General features: G+C 47.4%; 1 protein-coding gene across 1 annotated transcript; it reads right to left on the bottom strand.

The window, feature by feature from the left end:
• Positions 1 to 1,720: 1,720 nt before the first annotated feature.
• Positions 1,721 to 11,309, bottom strand: LOC101647769 (cytochrome P450 2G1-like). The gene is made up of 9 exons (XM_004710342.2): positions 11,130 to 11,309; positions 9,516 to 9,678; positions 7,468 to 7,617; positions 6,333 to 6,493; positions 5,925 to 6,101; positions 5,556 to 5,697; positions 2,548 to 2,735; positions 2,272 to 2,413; positions 1,721 to 1,992 (listed from the first exon to the last, which is right to left on the bottom strand). The coding sequence occupies exons 1-9, from the start codon at positions 11,307 to 11,309 to the stop codon at positions 1,811 to 1,813; spliced, it is 1,485 nt and encodes a 494-aa protein (XP_004710399.1). The 3' UTR covers positions 1,721 to 1,810.
• Between the last annotated feature and the right edge of the window lie 6,244 nt (positions 11,310 to 17,553).

The raw sequence follows: 17,553 nt of genomic DNA, 5'->3' as shown, positions 1-17,553 counted from the left end.
TCCATCCATCCATCCATCCATCCATCCATCCATCCATCCATCCACCCATCCATCCATCCATCAATCCATCCATTGTGTCAAGCATATTTGTACATTTGTTGCCATCATCATTCTCAAAACATTTGCTTTCTACTTGAGCCCTTGGTATCAGCTCCTCATTCCACCCCCCTCCCGAATCCTTGATAATTTAAAAATTACTATTTTGTCATATCTTACACCGTCCGACGTCTCCCTTCACCCACTTTTCTGTTGTCCATCGCCCAGGGAGGGGGTTATATGCAGATCCTTGTGATCAGTTCCCCCTTTCTACCCAGCTTCTCTCCACCCTCCCGGTATCCCCACTCTCATCACTGGTCCGGAAGGGTCCATCTGTCCTGGATTCCCTGTATTTCTGGTTCCTATCTGTACCAGTGTACCAAAAGATCATTATATAGGGGTGCTCCCTCAGCTCTTATAACAATCCACACATCAATTGTATCAAGCATATTTGTACCATATGTTGCCATCATTATTTTCTAAATATTTACTTTCTATTTGAGCCCTTCACATTAATTCCTCTTTTTTCCCTTCCCTCCTCCCTCCCACCTTCATGACCCCTTGATAAATCATAAATTATTATTATTTTCATATCTTATACCAACCGCTGTCTCTCTTCCTTCACGGTTTCTGTTGTTCATCCCCCTGGGGTGTGGGGTATTGTTACGTGTCAATCATAGCGATTGGCTCCCCCTTCCTCCCCTCCTCTCCCCACCTTCCCCCTATCCTCTTGGTATCGCTACTCCCATTACTGTTCCTGGATTCAGTGTATCATGAGCTCTTATCTCTTATCTGTACCTGTGTACATGCTCTGGTCTAGCCTGCAGTGAAAGGCAGGACTGGGGTCATGATAGTGGGTTGGGTTGGGGGTGTGTGTGATGAATCCTCAAGGAAACAGAGGACTATTCTGTGCTTCATCGGTGCTATATTTCGCCCTGATCGACTCATCCCTTCCTTGTGGCCCTTCTGTGAGGGGATGTCCCATTGTCTACAGATGGGTTTTGGGTCTCTGCTCTGACCCTCCTCATTCTCAACACATGGATGGTATTTTCAATGGACTCATACGCACATGAAAGTTGAACATTGAATAAAGAAGGCTAAAGAAGAATTGATGCATTTGAATTACGGTGTTGATGAAAAGCATTAAAGTATCATGCACTGCTAAGAGCTTATTAAAAGTACAGCCAGAATGCTCCTTAGAAGCAAGAATGCCTTCGTCTTAGAAGCAAGCCTTTGTCTCCTATACTTCGGGCATTATCAGGAGAGATCAGGTTCGAGAGAAGCAGACAAAGTTTGGCAAAGCAGAGAGGCAGTGACCAAAAGGAAGACCCTTGACAAGAGGGATTGACGTCGTGGCTGAAATGATGGCGTCCGACATCACAACAGCTAGGCTGTGTTCGCTCCCTCTGTGCAAAGGGCCACTATTGTGTCAAAACCAACTTGATGGCACTTAACGAGAAGAAGAGACAACAGGACCATGCAAACCAAAAAAAAAAAAAAAAATAGAGAAGAAGAATATGATGTAGGCAGAAGCTTAGCAGGAGATGATTATGAGAGATAAATACAATTTGGCAGAAATGCTGAATTGGATCATGATGTTCTGCTAAATTCACAAGCTAGCCTGCTCTGTATCTCCAAGGTGATCGTGTTTGAACTCTGCTCCACAGCAGTCATGATGATGGTCTTTGATGGACATGCTGGAACTTTATTGAAACAGGTACCATCAGGCAGACATTGCTTTCCACCTCTGTTCACTGTGCCCAACAGGGAGCCCTCAGCGGGCCACAAGGCAGACCTCATAGGTAGTGGGATTTTTGTCATGTCTGAAGACTTCCGGGGTGATGTCGATGTCGGCTGGTGGCACTAGAGCACGCAGGGAGAAGCTCTGAAGGATGGAGGTGAAGTACAGAAAGAGTTCCATTTGGGCCAAGGCCTCGCCCAGACAGGCTCTCTTTCCTGTGAGCACAAGGGAAGATAATCGGTTGGCTCCAGCTTGCACAGGATAATGGTACAGAAAGGGGTGGGGGCAGGTGTTGGGGGTCAGATGACCTCTCATATCCTCAGATGCCCCCAGACCACATCAGGGGTCACAGTAGTGCATACTTAGGAGATCTGTGCATCAGTATGCCTATTTCAAGAACTCATTCCTTGGCAAGACTTGTCTTATGGTCAAATTGCTAGATGGACCAAGGGTTCAGGGATGTTCTTGGGAGAGGCCAGATCAACGCAACCTACCAGCACCAAAAGGGACAAGGGCTTCATTCTTCTTGAAACCGCCCTGCTCATCCAGGAAGTGTTGTGGGTAGAAGGTATCTGGGAAGCGAAAGTTCTTGGGGTCTCGGTGTGCCATAGAATATAAAGGAAGCACTTTGGTGCCCTGAATTGGAGAAGGGACAGTTAGGGACTATTCCATGTAGTGGAGGAAGGTAGGGATACAGAGAGGAAGAGCAGTACTTAGAGAAGACAGAGCAATTGGGGGGCGGGGGGCGGGGGGGTGTAGTGCAAACCCACCTTGGGCAGAAGGAAGCCTCTGAAATGAGTTTCCCGGATGACTTTGTGGGGGACACCCAACGATGAAAAAATGATTATTCTCTGTATCTCGTGGATCACGGCATTTGTGTAGGGCATCTTGACCCTGTCTTTAACACTGGGTGTCCGGTGAGTCCCAATCACCTGGTTAATCTCTTCATGGACCCTGGCTGGAACAAGTCGGAAACATAGGCCGGGAGGGCACAGAGAAATGGGAGGAGGTGTTTGGGTTTTCTCTGTACTTATGAGGCTGAATATAGACGCTAGGGAGGGTCCTGTCTCCAGCAGACAGTGAGTGGCTTTTGAGAGCTCTCGCCATGATTTAAGAGGACCTCTTTCTTCCTTAACATGCGGCACATAGGTAGGGCACAATGACTGTTCATCAGACCCTCGGGAGGAAGACGGGTTTGGGTGCTCAGTTTAAATCTTGAAAGCACTCGGTAAGCATGGAAGTCTGATGAGCTGGACAGGAGCTGGACAGCAACGTCATCTGAGCTGGGTTTTCATAAGCATTTTTTTGCAGAAAAGACAGAGAGGCAACCAAGACAGGGAGGAAGCACGGAAGCAAATGGGATCCTAAGAAAAGCATCTTCGGTGGATTTGCCTGTGTGTAACTTTCCCAAGTAATGCCTCGGGGAAATCAAGTGAACTACGATTCTTTGTGCTTCATCCTGAAAGCTGGTATGTTGCTTAGACTAAGATCATTAGTATTAAAGTGTTACATCACATTCAATGTGCAAGTAACTATGCTTGTGCCTGCACAGGAGAGGTGTTTTGGGTTCAATTGTGTCCTTTAAAAAGAGGTCCAAAGCCCATGAGTAGGCCACTGGAGATCCCCTTGCAGAGGAGTCTTGGGGAGGAGATGAGCCAGTCAGGGTGCGATGTAACAACGATGAGAAATACAACTTTTCTCTAGTTCCTAAATGTTTCCTCCCCACTTCCACTACCGTGACTCGAATTCGACCTTGCAAGTCTGGCTAGACCAGAGGATGTACACTGGTACAGAGAGGAACTGGAAATCCAGGGAATCCAGGGCAGATGAGCCCTGCAGGACCAGTGGTGTGAGTGGTGAAACAGGGAGGGTAGAGGGAGAGTGGGTAGGAAAGAGGGAACCGGTTACAAGGAACTATATGTGACCTCCTCCCTGGGGGACAGACAGCCAAAAAGTGGGTGAAGGGAGACGTCGGACAGGGCAAGATACGACAAAATACCAATTTATAAACTATCAAGGGCTCATGCGGGAGGAGGGTGCGGGGAGGAAGGGGAAAAATGAGGACCTAATGTCGGGGGTTTAAGTGGAGAGAAAATGTTTTGAGAACGATGTACAAATGCGCTTTACACAATTGACGTGTGTATGGATTACGATAACAGTTGTATGAGCCCCTAATAAAATGTTAAAAAAAAAACCACAAAAAGAGGTGTAGAAGTCCCCCTGCCTGGTAGCTGTGAATATGACCTCATTGGCAATCAGGTCTTTGCAGATGTGAGTAGTCAGGTTAGCACGTTGTCATACTGGGACAGGGTGGGCTGTAATGCAGGCTGGCTGGTGTCCTTACAGGAACAGGAGATCAGACACGCAGAAGCACAGAAGGAAGATGGTTAGGTGATGATGACGTCAGAAATTGGAAAGAGATGCTTAAAACCAATGAATTCCCGTTGTTACCAGAAACTTCAAGAAACAAGGAAAGGTCTTCCCTTAGAGAAGAGGCCTCCACACTTATGTGGACCACGGCCTCCTGTTCAGAAGGAAAGATCACTCAGCACTTGGCCGTGAAAAACTCTGTTTATCATCCAGGATAAACTGTAGGTGTCTGCTTTTGCAATTCTCCACCCCTGATCGTCCTAGAGAACCCCAAGGGGCAGTCTCACCCACTTTTTGGAAAACAAAACAAAACAAAACAAAAAACCTGCCCTTGAGCCTTCTATGAGAGCAAGACACTGTTGGCACCCTGAATTAGACTTCCAGAATCCGGAAGGGTGAGAAATAGACCTCTACTGCTTACAGATTAGGTAGCTAATCTTTGGTTTTCTGTTAGGTGAGCAACTAGAGGACGAGTATGGAACGTGTGGAATAAATCGTTTATTGCTCATTAAGGCAAAAGACAAATTAGGACAAGGGTGGTGAGGCTATAAAACTGTGAGTAAAATCAAATTAGTCTTCCATTATTTGAAGAAAAAAAAAAGCCTTTTAAACTTTATTAGCAATGAAAGGGGCTAAATTTCAGGGGTATTTCTTGAACATGAACATGAAGCCCTCACCTTGGTAGCCCCTCGAACTGGCCAGATATTCCTTTTGGGAGGTGATTATGAGAGGTAAATGCTTCAGAGTTTAGATTGAGATTACACTTAGTTCTGGCACTGTGGTAAGCAGAATAAGGGCCGCCAGAAATATCTACCCCCTAGTCTCTGGAACCTGTAAACCTTACTTAGATCACAAGTTATTTTTAACAGATGCAATAAAACTGAGGGTCTTCAGATCGGAAGGCTATCCTAGATTATCCAAGTGGTCCATAATGAAATCACCAATGTCCTTATAAGGAGGATAGAAGGTTAGAGTTAGAGAATAAAAATGGAATAAGATCGGGAGATGGTAGCTGCTGGCTTTGGAGATGAGGGAATGGACCATGTGCCCAGGACGTCAGGATTGCAACTCTAGCAGCTGGAGCAGGCAAAGAATCAGATTCTACCCTACAGCTTCTAGCTCAATGAGAGCCCTTTTAGCAGTCTGACTTCCAGGACTATATTGTAATACATTCTGTACTGTTTGACAGAACTAAGTTTTCAGTAGTGTGCTATAGGGTCAATTGGAAACCAATACAGGCATTGAGTAGAGGGTTTAGTTAAATGAGCCCCTGAGGCAGAGATTCCAAGATTTTTGCACCCATGATAGTGAGAGGGTCTATCGTTGGAGGGGTCTAAGGTTTGAAGACTCTCTCTTCCTCCTGTTGGGATCAGGGGCACCAGGGCAACACGCGAAGGAGGATGTGTACCTTCTACTTCTGGATACTTCAGGAGCAGCAGGATTCCATACAGGAGAGTGAAGCTTACTGTTTCCGTGCCAGCAAAGAAGAGGTCGAAAATGATGGCAATCAAATTCTTGTGGTTGAATTCGGTGTTGGGGTTATTTTCATCCTAAATGTGAGACAAATAGTAAACAGAAGTGCAAGACTTAAAAATTCCATAACTTCTTTTAAAAAGGTCACGGTTAAGACTTTGATGGTTTGTATCTTGATTTCTAAATAGTAGTAAATCGTGTGAGAAATGACTTGCTTGCTTGTCCCCAATTTGTTGATGTGTGGTTTTATTGTGGCAAGACCCAGGGATCGAGGAAAGCCTGGCAGGAGGGGACAGGTAGGTACCTGTTGCTTCTTGATGAGGAAACAGTCGATGAAATCCTGAGGATGTGAGGGGTCCAGGCATGATTCCTTGAGTTTCACCCTAGAGGCCATGAAGTCCTTGATCTCCTCTATCATATAGTAGTTTCTATTATGTCTTCCAGGAAAATATTGCATGATATCATAATACATATCAAATAGCTATGGAAAATAGAGCAGACAAAATGTTCATTTGTAGGGCCCGCTTGAATTGAGTTCGAACTCCAAGGCTAGGCTAGAATCTAGAGCGAGGTGTGAGACATGGGCATATTGGAGTCTTGGGCAGATTGAGACATTTGTTCCTGGGTTGTGGAGATAATTAAACCAGGTGTCGGCAGGCGTTTAGGTAGCTGAGATTGGGGGTAAGGTAGGCAGACTAAGGGTGGTGGGCACCTGTGTCCAGGGTGTGCTGATCTCAATGAAAATCTCTCTTGTCAGCTCCAGGAGTCTCAGGAACTGCTTGTCCTTGTAGTCGAAGCGGCTTCCGAAAAGGATCGAGCAGATGACGTTGGAGACCGTGCCTCTAATGAAGAAGGTGATGTTGGTGGGTGCACCTGATGGTGAGAATTGTGGACTTTGCAGAGAATTATTAAGACCACGAGACGTGGACTCACTCCGTCCTGCCTTGAAGACTGGCTTAATAGTGCGTGTGCGTCACTTCATGATGTGTGGTTTTAGACTTGATTTATAAATTCGCACATTGGTTGAATAAACACTTCACTGATCTTCCACGATTCGGTAGAGTGATGCATTTTAACTTGTCAGAGCATCACCTGACATGCTTTATGGACTTGCAAATGATATAGGGCCTTGTTTTGACTTTTCCTTTATTTGCTTGTCATAAACTTGGGAAAGAAGTACATGTAGGATACATAATATACCGAAAAAGATTGGCTGGACGCTTGTTCTAGCGCTGCTCTTGATTTCTTTTGGGTTATTGAGAATATTATCCTTAAACTTCAGGCTACCTTCTGTACAATAGAATGTTGGTGCCCTGTCCATGGATTTGGGGATACCTTTCCCAGTAAAAAATGTACATACTAGTGTATACAAGTTTGAAAAAGATACATGGAGCTCTAAGGACATTTAAACCCTTTTCATAGATTTTTCAAAGTATCCAGAGTCCCTGTTCTTTGTTTTTGGAGAAAAATTCTCCTTTTTACTTAACTTTTACTTTTTCTTGGTACTTCCCAGTCTCTGTCTTTTCTCTAAAACTCAGTGGCTTCTGTCCTTACTTTTGGATGAGGATTGGACTCCGTTTAATAGAAAATCAATTTTTATGTGTCTAGTAAAAGGGCTCAGATATCCCCCCAAATATGTATCTAATACCAGGGGCTCACAGACTCTCTAAGATCCCCTGAGATGGAGATGCCCTTGAGAAGAGTCTTTCCTGTTCATGTTTAACATTGAACCTACCTGGGGGGAAAAAAATCTGTGAATTCTAAACGCATATTTTAACAATCCACTCCCCTTGAGTGCTTCCTCCCACCACGGCCTGTCTTTTCCGGGCTGAGCTCAGTCGCCATACCATTGGTCTTCCGTAATGTCTCCATTAGGTATCCAGCCTCTTCCTGGATCCGCTCCTCAATGCTTCGCTTTCCCATCCCAAAGTCCTGCAGGACAGCCAGGGAGAAGCGGCGCAGAATCCTCCATCGCTCACCATTGGCCATCGAGACACCTGTCAGGATCTCAGCGTCAAGCCATTGCCTGGCCTCCCTTTCTTTTTCCCAACTCTGTGCTGGGCCATAAGGGGGATGTGGTCTCCAGGGCTACCTTCCTAACGTCTCAGACAGGTTAGGAAGACCAAGGTGCTCACCCTCTAGGACTTGAAAATATAGTAAAGGACTGAAGGGAGATGAAAGGGAATCAGAATAGAAACCCAGAAGATACCCAGTGACAGGTTCTGGACAAATAATTGGCGGACTGCATCGGGAGATTAAGGTAGTGATGGATAGAATGTCACGGGGAACACTCCATTTTCTATATCCTTCTTGTGTTCTCTAGACATACACGTATGCGTACACATGGCTCAGTCCTGGCTCTTAAGGTACATACACAAAAGGTGGGCAGCCTGAAATGCTAGGTGACTACCTGGATTCATTCTCTTGAATGGAACCAGGGGAAACACAGCAATGGAGAGATGGGTTGAGGCTGGCCACTGATATTTGTGGGCCTGGTTCCCAAGGGCGAGAGGAGATAGGCAAATGGGCTGACTGCATTGGAATTTAAAGAGTTGTAAGGAATCTTACAACGATGACCTGACCTAGCCCACAGGGGCTCAGTTTGTTGAGAATGCATGAAAGGATCAGGTCTGAAGTTGGTGGTGGTGGTGGTGGTGGTGGTGGTGGTGGTGGTGGTGGTGGTGGAGTTGTGTGGGGAGCCCCTTAGCTTGCTATAGCACCCATTGACCGAGCTTGGGATGGGTAGGACTGAGATGACCAGAACTGGACCGGATGAAGAGGAAAGTGATTAACCCTGTGAGCTGATGCATATTGCTTGCTGACTCGGTGGAGAGACTTGATGGATTGGACCTGTTCTCATGCATGCAGACACACAGGATTCCAATTGGAATGAGCATTGTTCACATCAAAGAACGTGCTGGTCTCCTCAGAGCGCTGAATTGTTAGAAACGGATACCCCAAATGAAGGGGGGTGTTTTAGAAACTGGATACCCCAAATGGGTGGGCGGAGGAGATAAAGGGATGAAGTAGCTGGCTTACAACGTTCATGGATATGGAAAGATGTTGATAGGATTATAGGGTTCAGGTGTAGGGTTCGTAAGACTGTCATTGTTAGGCATAGAATATTTTTGGTTTGCTCACTTATAGAGTAGAAGGTTTAAATGGAGCTGGTGTATTTTTAATTGCGCACATTTTAGCTGTATCATGTTAAGTGAAAATAAAATTTTATTATTGTCTCTGGTGATTATCTACAGGTAAAGAGTTGTATAAAAAGCGTCAAGTTGTCAACCGGTTGTCTGCCGCATTTGATTTTATGTCAACTTGCACTTGTATAGGTGTGGAATCTAGGCTGTCAATTAGGTCACAGCCTGATGATGCTTCCTTGGGGGGTGGCCTTTTCACAAGAGAAGCAGTGAGAACTTCTCCCTTCTTATTTGCTTCTCACCTTGCTCCTTGCTAGGACTCTGTATCTGCCTCCAAGGATGGCACCAATGGGCTGCTGACCCTGGGAGCCAACCTCTGAGCTGCCTGTGCTTTGACATGTTCCTACTGACCTTGATCTCTCCCAACCATGCTTCACCTTTCGGTGTCATTGGCTTTCAGGTAAGCGCACCTCAGAGATTTCTGGCTAGCATCAGACCCGTGGACTTGAGTTAGACTGGGTTGGGATGCTTTGTGGATATTAAGTGACTTATTACACATATCGTGGATGTCACTGTTGGTTTTTTTCTCTAGCTAAGCCAGCTTTACACAGATTCTTTATTTGAAAATGTAATACACATCAATAGTTCTTCCAGAGAGCCAGTGTCATCACAGAGGGGGAGTGCTTCTCAAAGAACCTGGGACATCGGAAGGGACGTTATATACCTGTTGTTATTATTTTGTTGTTACATACCATGACCTTTGATGCTCTTTTTAAAGGAAGGCATTTCTTCACGGCCACTGAAATTATCTGCTTGGCCTACAAAGGCCTCCTTCACTGCGTCAGCGTCACATAAAACAACCACTGGCCTGAGCCCCATGTACACGGTGAACACCGGTCCATATTTCTCCTTGAGCTGAGAGTGGAGGTGAGAAGAAGAGCAAGATGCTGGTCAGAGATTAGGCCAATCCAGGATGGTAGGAGTGGTGATTTCAGGGGAGACCAGTGAAGATAAAAAGAATCAAGAGTAGGCACTGGATTTGAAACAACGATTGAGGAAAAAATCATAGAAGCTGGGTGTCCTGTGAGCCATAGAAGCCTGGTGTCTCATAGAAGCTGGGTGTCCTGTGAGCCATAGAAGCCTGGTGTCTCATAGAAGCTGGGTGTCCTGTGAGCCATAGAAGCCTGGTGTCATCACCTCCACTCTTCATTCTCTAATCTGTAAGACAGTGGAGCTGGATTCGATGAACTCCAAGATCCATTCTCTCTCTGAAATGCTACATTTCAGAAATCCCAAGACTTCATGATCTTGAGGCTCTGAGTTGTAAGCAGTTTCAATGTCAGTGTCTTTGTGATTAAGAATTTACGGGACTATGATTCCCAAATTGACATCATTCGTGGGCATAGTTCCAATATATCAGAAATTGGTGCTACTAATATTTTCAGATTACAGCATTATCACTTTCAGAAGCGGATGTTACATGGCTTAAAATCGGGAATGGCCCATGACAGAATTGTACCCTTTCCCCATACTTATTTTATCTATGTGCCGAGCATATAATCTAAACAACTAGACTAGATGAAGACATTTGAGCTCTCCAGATGGGGGAAAGCTCCTGAACAACCTACAATACACACGTGACACAACCTTGCTTACTGAAAGGGCAGAGGACTCGAAGCACTTACTGATGCAAAGACTACAACCTTCGGGGTGGGCTATACAACTCAGTGTATAAATCCTCCCAAGTGAAGCAATAGCGGACCTCATGTTAAACAGAGAAGTGACGGAAGCTGTCAAAGCTTCCATCGTACTTGGTTCCATGGTCAACACCCATCGGAGCAGAAGGCAGTGAATCAAATGACACAGAGGAAATTGACCTCTTGGAAGTGGTGGGGAGCCAGGGTGTCACTTTGAGGAATAGGGCATGCCTATCCTAATCCATGGTATTTTCAGTAGCTTCCTACGCATGGCGAAAGCGTTTATTTTGCATTGTGTCTTTGATGAAGAATACTGAGTGATGGCCGACTGCTAGGAGAACAATGGCGTCTGGGGGGGGGGGGCGGGGAGCAGGGAGGCCCAAGCAGCATACTCTTTAGAAATGCGGATCATGAGCCTTTGTCTCACGTTCTTTGGCATGTTAGGAGAACAGGCCAGTCCCCACCAAGCACATCATGCTCGGTGAGTTAGAGGCTGGGCAAAACAGAGGAGGAGCTTCAAGGAAATGTATCACACAGGGGCTGCAACCATGGGCTAAATCATGACAATCTTGATGGAGACGCTAGGACAACACACAGCAGTACCCAGGCAGCGACAACCACATTCTTCTCTGCCCAAGGGGGGGGGGCGGGGCGGGTAAACAGACTCACCTTCTTGAAAGACTGATAGGTCTCAGTGATGCTGACTTGCAGCAAGTTTCCCAGGAAGGGCAGTGGGGTGGGTCCTGGGGGCAGCTGACCCCTCTTTTTGTTCCATGTGAAGGCAATGAGGACAAGCAGGCCAGACAAGCAGAGGGTCTGAAAGACTGTGAAGATCCCCACCAGCTCCATAGTGCCTGACCAATGACCTCTGTCCACGGTCCCAGATGCTGCCTAAATAGATTTGGGAAAGCCAGCTGATGCAGAAATCTAAATATTTGGAATGGAGTTATCAGATCTGGTTGACGTGAGGAAGGTAATTGCTTCATCTGACTGTGTTTATATAACCTTCTATCCTTTCCTGTATTAAAAGTGAATTCCATTCCCTCTAAAAAATCCCAGGTGTCACTTATTCTCATTTATTTTTCACCCTTCAGTTCTTCTTGCATAGATCAGTCTCTGGTTCCGACATCTCTTTTGCGTACAAGAGGCACCCGGACATCATGCTCCTCTGTGGTGTGTGGCAGTGGGACCACCTAGGCTCCGGCTGCGGCCCCGTCCTTTGGCCCATGGTGGGTGAGCCACTGATCCTCTGAGGGCCTCCCTGTCTCCATTTGTCCAGGAGGAACCTCATGCTTACGGTTGAGAAAGTGTTGGCGTCTTCAGTCTAGCCCCCCACCCCCCCTGCCCAGACCATGAGAACAGGCCTAGGCTGACCCACTCCCCAGGAGGAGGAGAGGCGTGTGCACAGAGTCACCCAGCGAGGAGTCGCGTGGATAAGCCAACCCTTGTAAGCCCACAGAGGTGTCCCTGAAGCGCATGCACACTGATGAGAAGACAGGGCGTGTGACCCAGCAAATATAAGTGAGGCAACCACTCTGGTCTTCACAGACACTTAAGAATTCTTGTTCAATAGACTCCCTTCCAGATCTTTCTGAACCAACAAACACATATATCATAAAGTGATGTGCTGAGGTCTCCCGGATCACAGCGCTGGGCGGCTGGAAGCACCATGTGGCCACAGGAGGCAGCCCAGACTTGAGTACATCTGGTCCCAGGCGTCCCGGCTCCCAGCCCTCCCACAGCTTCCAACCCCCCTGAGCCATTTGAGGAGTCCTACCCCTCCAGCCCAGGGACCCCTTCCTCACCTGGCTCCTTTGAGGGACAGACGGGGGTGTCTCCAGCACTCCTGCCGATTGACAGCGGAGACTCAGTGGTGGTGATGTACAGAAAGATGTCGTCAGACTCAGCTCCTGAGCAGAGAAGAAAGCCACCCCAAGTCTAATTTTGGTGGCGGCAGCCCGAGTGTCCAGATGCCGGCGGCCAAGAAAGAAGAGGCAGCAGGACAGTTGCACCCCTTGTCAAGGTGGCCAGCGCAGTTCCAGGCAAGGGACACCTGCAGGAAAGAGAGCAGAGCCTCCACACCTGGGACCCCGCCCAGCTGGACCTGCAGATGCTGAGAACTAACAGATGGTTCACACACGCCAGGTCTCTGTCTCCCCCTTCTGTCTCAGAAATGCCAGCAGCTCTTCACAACCCACCAAGCTCTGATGGCTCCGCAGCCTTCCCTGTGACTGTCACCCTGACTCCAACACAGCCTCGGGTGCAAGGACACCGGAAATCCCTGCCCCAACCTCTACCTCAAGTGCCCCTCCCCTCCTTCCCCCATGCCAGCAGCCCTGCTTAGGCCTCCAGTTTCTTGAGCGCAGCCTTCGGTCAGAAGATGATATTCCAGTTCCGTGGTCTCAGTGGAGGAACCTTCACCCACGCTCACAGGACGAGGGTGACAGACCTTCACCACTCAGGACCCTGTTCCCACTTATCTACAGAGAGACCTTTCTACCCTTGGCCCTCTGAGGACCCAACCGTCCTATGTTCCCTGTGTGTATTGTGTATGTGTGTGTGTGGGGAGAGGGAATGTGGCCCAGCCTGTCCCCCAGAGGCATTCTGTGTGGCCCTCCTATACCCGTGGGGCCCTCTTCACACATTCTCTGGGGCGGGGCCCCAGCCACTACCATGGGTTCTTCTGGGCACCGCACCCTAGTCCCTAAGCACCTCTCCTAGCTGGTCCTCCTGTCTACTTCCCTCCACTGTGCACTTGCTACAGCCCCCCAGGACCTGCCCCCCTCTGCTGCCAGCAACCCACTCAGCCCGGAAGGCAGGACTCCAAGCCTGGCACCTACTGGCGAGTGTGGCACTAGCCCAGGATCCCCCTTCACTGCTCAGAGGCCCTCTGGGACAGGCAGCGAAGGCTGGGCGGTTCCTGAAGAGCTTGGAGGACGATTCCCCCTCCTCTGGAGGGCCCACCAACCCCCAAAGCTGAAAATCTAAAGGCCCCCGCCAGCCTGCTTTCGGCCAAGGGTCCATCCCCTCACTCAGAGGCTCCTGTGGGTGAGACCCCGCAGGGTAGGTTTAAGACTAAAACCTCCTCCCACAGAAGCCCTGTGGGGCCGTGCAGCTCCTAGAAGCGGCAGAAGACTCCATCGGCAGGGAATCCCTGGGCAATTCCACGCAGCAGGTGCTGAGTGCCCAGAGGGACAGGAACTAGGGCGGCCACAGAGGATCTACAGCGCTGGCTTCCAGATGCCTGTCCCCTGGGCTTCCCAGGCAAGTGGATGCCTGAGGATCCTGCTTCCTGGGAGCTGGAGTCTAGGTCTCCTTCAGCCAGCCAGGGTGTCTCCCAGGTCGCCCAAGGGGGAGCTGTGATAGGAAGGGGTTTCTCTTGGGGCCAAGCAACTTTGGGTGTGTTTCCTAGTAAAAAAATTTTTTTCTGGTTAAAAACAAACACATACATAAGTAAATATTTGCATTTACTCTTCCCCCGGACTGTAATCCGTGTTAGGGTCCTTCATAACGTCGGAGCTCCTTGAAGTGGGGTTGCCTTGACACTCTCCCCTTGTCACCAGTCTCAGGAGTCCTCCCCTTCCCCTATGCAGTGGTTCCCAACCTTCCTAACACCGCGACCCTCTCATACAGTTCATGTGGTGGTGACCCCCAACCGGAAAATTATTTTCGTTGCGACTTCATCACTGTCATTTTGTTACTGTTAGGAATCGAGCGACCCCTGTGAAAGGGTCATTAGACCCCCAAAGGGGTCGCGACCCACAGGTTGAGAACATCTGGTCTATTGGAAATTTCTGTGTGTTCCATTCCTTTGCTTGACTCCCCCCGGCCGCCCCACCAGTCTTCATTCCTATTTGAATCCTCGGGTCCCTTGACAGTGGTGAGGGTTCACTTTCTGCCCTCCGCTCCCTTGCTGACAGATATGTTCTTGACTGCAATACCCCCAAACCAGCAGATGCCCCGCAAATGCTGTATGCCCGGGAATCATTTTATGGCAACAGAGAAGTGTGCAGTTAGAGGACCTTGAAGATTGTAGTCCCTTTTTGACTCCTCACCTGGAAAAATTGGTTTTGATCAAATGTCCCTCTCTATTCCTAGTTCTTAAACCTTCCCCCTGTCAAAAATATTTTCTATCGCTCTTGGTAAAGGAAGAAACGAAAAAGGAGGATATCACCAGAGTATTTTGAATCCCACACCAGTGGCGAGTTTCCCCGATACTAATATTACCATGACCACAGGCCCCCAGGGGGGACTTCTGTTTCAAAAAGGCGACACTGTTGTCCCTAAGGTGAGACAGGGATAGGAGCTGTCCCCTTGTAAAAAGCTTCGTTTCAGGTGGCATGACCTTTGTCCCAATGCACAGAGGATGTCTCCTCGGCGTCACAGCATGGCTGAGTAAACGGACTGCCTTGGTAGCAGAAGCAAAGTCCAGCATCAGTGACAGACCCACGCTTTCCAGGAATGGGAGTGAGGGGCAGAGGTGACTGCAGACCCCGCAGTTGGTCTTACTGTGGTCCTGATGCCATGACTCTGCACAATTGCCCAAGCCCATGAAATGGCACGTCAGGAGATGAATTTTATTGTATGATATCTGAAAAGGTTTGAAAACTTTAAAATGTGTGACTCGGGGTATTTTTAGTGGATAATTGTGGCTCTAGAAGAAATGTGGCAAGGGGGTAAGTGCTCATTGATACCATGGTTTCTTAGGAGACGCAGCAAAATACAATGAATTTCAGAGCGCATCTTCTCTCCTGCTTCTTTACCGGTCTTGTTGGCATAGGATGCACACACCAGACAGTTCAATAGTTTAATCACATTAAGAAGAATTGTGCAATTATCACCACAATCCAATTTAGAACAATTTCTTCTTTCTTGTACTTTTTGCTATTAGTTCCCCATCCCCCCAACCTCTCCTGCCATACCCACAAGAAACTATTAATCCAGTTCCTGTCTCTGCAGATTTACCTCTCCTGGAGTTCATATCCAGAAAAACGTACCAAAGAAAACCCATCACAGCTTATATCTCCACAGGGAAAGAGGGACCAGACTTCAACCTGGTGCTCCAAGATGTGAATGCAACATGCCAGCACGGGGTAGAGAGCCAGTGGAAAGGTCTGAGGGGCTGGCCCCAATCCCAACTACGTGGACACCTGCCCCTCCCCCCTGAAGACTTTACATCAGAGGACAGTACTGAAGCTTCAGCTCAGGGAGAGGGACATGTCTGATCAGAGCACACAGAAGCAAATGAAGGGGGAGGAAAGAGAGTGGAGCACATTCTAGCGCCCCAAGCCTTGAGGATGATATTCCTGCTCAGAGCAGCCAATCCACAGAGAAGACCAAATGGCCGGCCCCACTATGAGACATGACATCCCTCACTGACCCATAGCCCTACAGGGGACAACACTGGAGACACAGTGTGAGTATTCTGCCCGATCTGATCCCACCACATCGAGGCAAAACCCTAAGGGTGTACAACAGAACAGCAAGGGGAACAGAACAACAAAGTCCCCAGGGAATACCAAAAATAGATTTTGGGGTCAGGGCACGGCACCCCATCAGACTCAACCAGAAAACACTCCTAAAGGCCAACAAACAGTCCTTGAACTAACTACAGGCTTTTCTTTTTTGTTGTTGTGTTTTTCTTTTTTGGTCATTGGCTTTTTGTTGTTGTTTTGTTGCTTGGTTTTGCTCTGTCTTGATTTTGTGCATGTTACTATCTCCACAGGTCTGTCTAAATAAGACAGGCTGGATGAACAATCTGGAGGAGAAAACAACGCAACTGATGGTTCTGGGGGGACATGGGAGAGGGTGAGGTGGGGGGAAAGGAAGTGTTGTTAACAACCCAGGGACAAGGGAAAAACAAGTGATCCAAATCGGTCGTGAGGAGGGTGTAGGGGGCCTGGTAGGGCGTGATCAAGGGTAATGTAACTGAGAGGAATTACTGAAACCAAAATGAATGCTGACATGATAGGGGGACAAGAGGAAAGTCAAAGGAAATAGAGGAAAGAAGTAGGAGGCCAAAGGCATTTATAGAGTCTAAATAGAGGCATGTACATATGTAAATATATTTATATATGAGGATGGGGAAATAGATCTATGTGTATATATTTATAGGTTTCATATTAAGGTATCAGATAGACATTGGGCCTCCACTCAAGTACTCCCTCAATGCAAGAATACTTTGTTCTATTAAATGGCATTTCATGGAGGAGACAAGCCAGTCAGGGTGCAGTGTAGCAATGATGAAACATACAACTTTCCTCTAGTTCCTAAATGCTTCCTCTCCCCGCCCCCACCTACTATCATGATCCCAATTCTCCCTTACAAATCAGGCTAGACCAGAGGATGTACACTGGTACAGATAGGAACTGAAAACACAGGAAATCCAGGACAGATGATCCCTTCAGGACCAGTGGGGAGAGTGGTGATATCTGGAGGGTGGAGGGAGGGTGGGGTGGAAAGTGGGGAACCGATTACAAGGATCCATTACAAGGATTGACAACAGAAAAGTGGGTGAAGGGAGACATCGGACAGTGTAAGATATGACAAAATAATAATAATTTATAAATTATCAAGGGTTCATGAGGGAGGGGGGAGCGAGGAAGGAAGGGGGAAAATGAGGAGCTGATACCAAGGGCTCAAGTAGAAAGCAAATGTCTTGAGAATGATGATGGCAACAAATGTACAAATGTGCTTGACACAACGGATGGATGGATGAATTGTGATAAGAGTTGTACGAGCCCCCAATAAAAGGATTACATTTTTAAAAAAGAAAACCCATACAGCAAAAACACAAAAAACAACATAATAACGAAGTAAAACAGAGGAAAAAGTATTGAAAAAGAAGCAGAAAACGATTTTTAAAATAAAATAAGGTAAAAAAGGAAAAAAAGAAATTGGCACAAATCAAAGTTGTAAAAAGATTAAACAAAAGAAAAAGAAGCAGAAAATTAAAAACTCAAACTAATTTAAAATGGGGAGATCAAATGATAAGATACTAAATTTTGGGCGCCCTCACCTGGACTCAGCCTGAGCAGCCCAGGATGGCCAAGTTTGAGGCTTGGTTGTCAGATGAGGAGAAGGTGCGCATAGC

This window comes from Echinops telfairi, unplaced genomic scaffold (assembly GCF_000313985.2).
Source record: "Echinops telfairi isolate 266 unplaced genomic scaffold, ASM31398v2 ScPeMD7_655;HRSCAF=1070, whole genome shotgun sequence".
NCBI lineage: Eukaryota > Metazoa > Chordata > Mammalia > Afrosoricida > Tenrecidae > Echinops > Echinops telfairi.
This window is presented reverse-complemented; position numbering and strand designations above follow the sequence as displayed.

Excerpts from the sequence above, each read along its gene's own strand:
- LOC101647769 (XM_004710342.2), bottom strand. The coding sequence starts at position 11,309 with ATGGAGCTGGTGGGGATCTTCACAGTCTTTCAGACCCTCTGCTTGTCT. Across the intron at positions 9,679-11,129 it reads CCTATCAGTCTTTCAAGAAG|CTCAAGGAGAAATATGGACC; the intron begins GTGAGTCTGTTT and ends CTCCACTCTCAG. Across the intron at positions 5,698-5,924 it reads TCCTCATCAAGAAGCAACAG|GATGAAAATAACCCCAACAC; the intron begins GTACCTACCTGT and ends TCTCACATTTAG.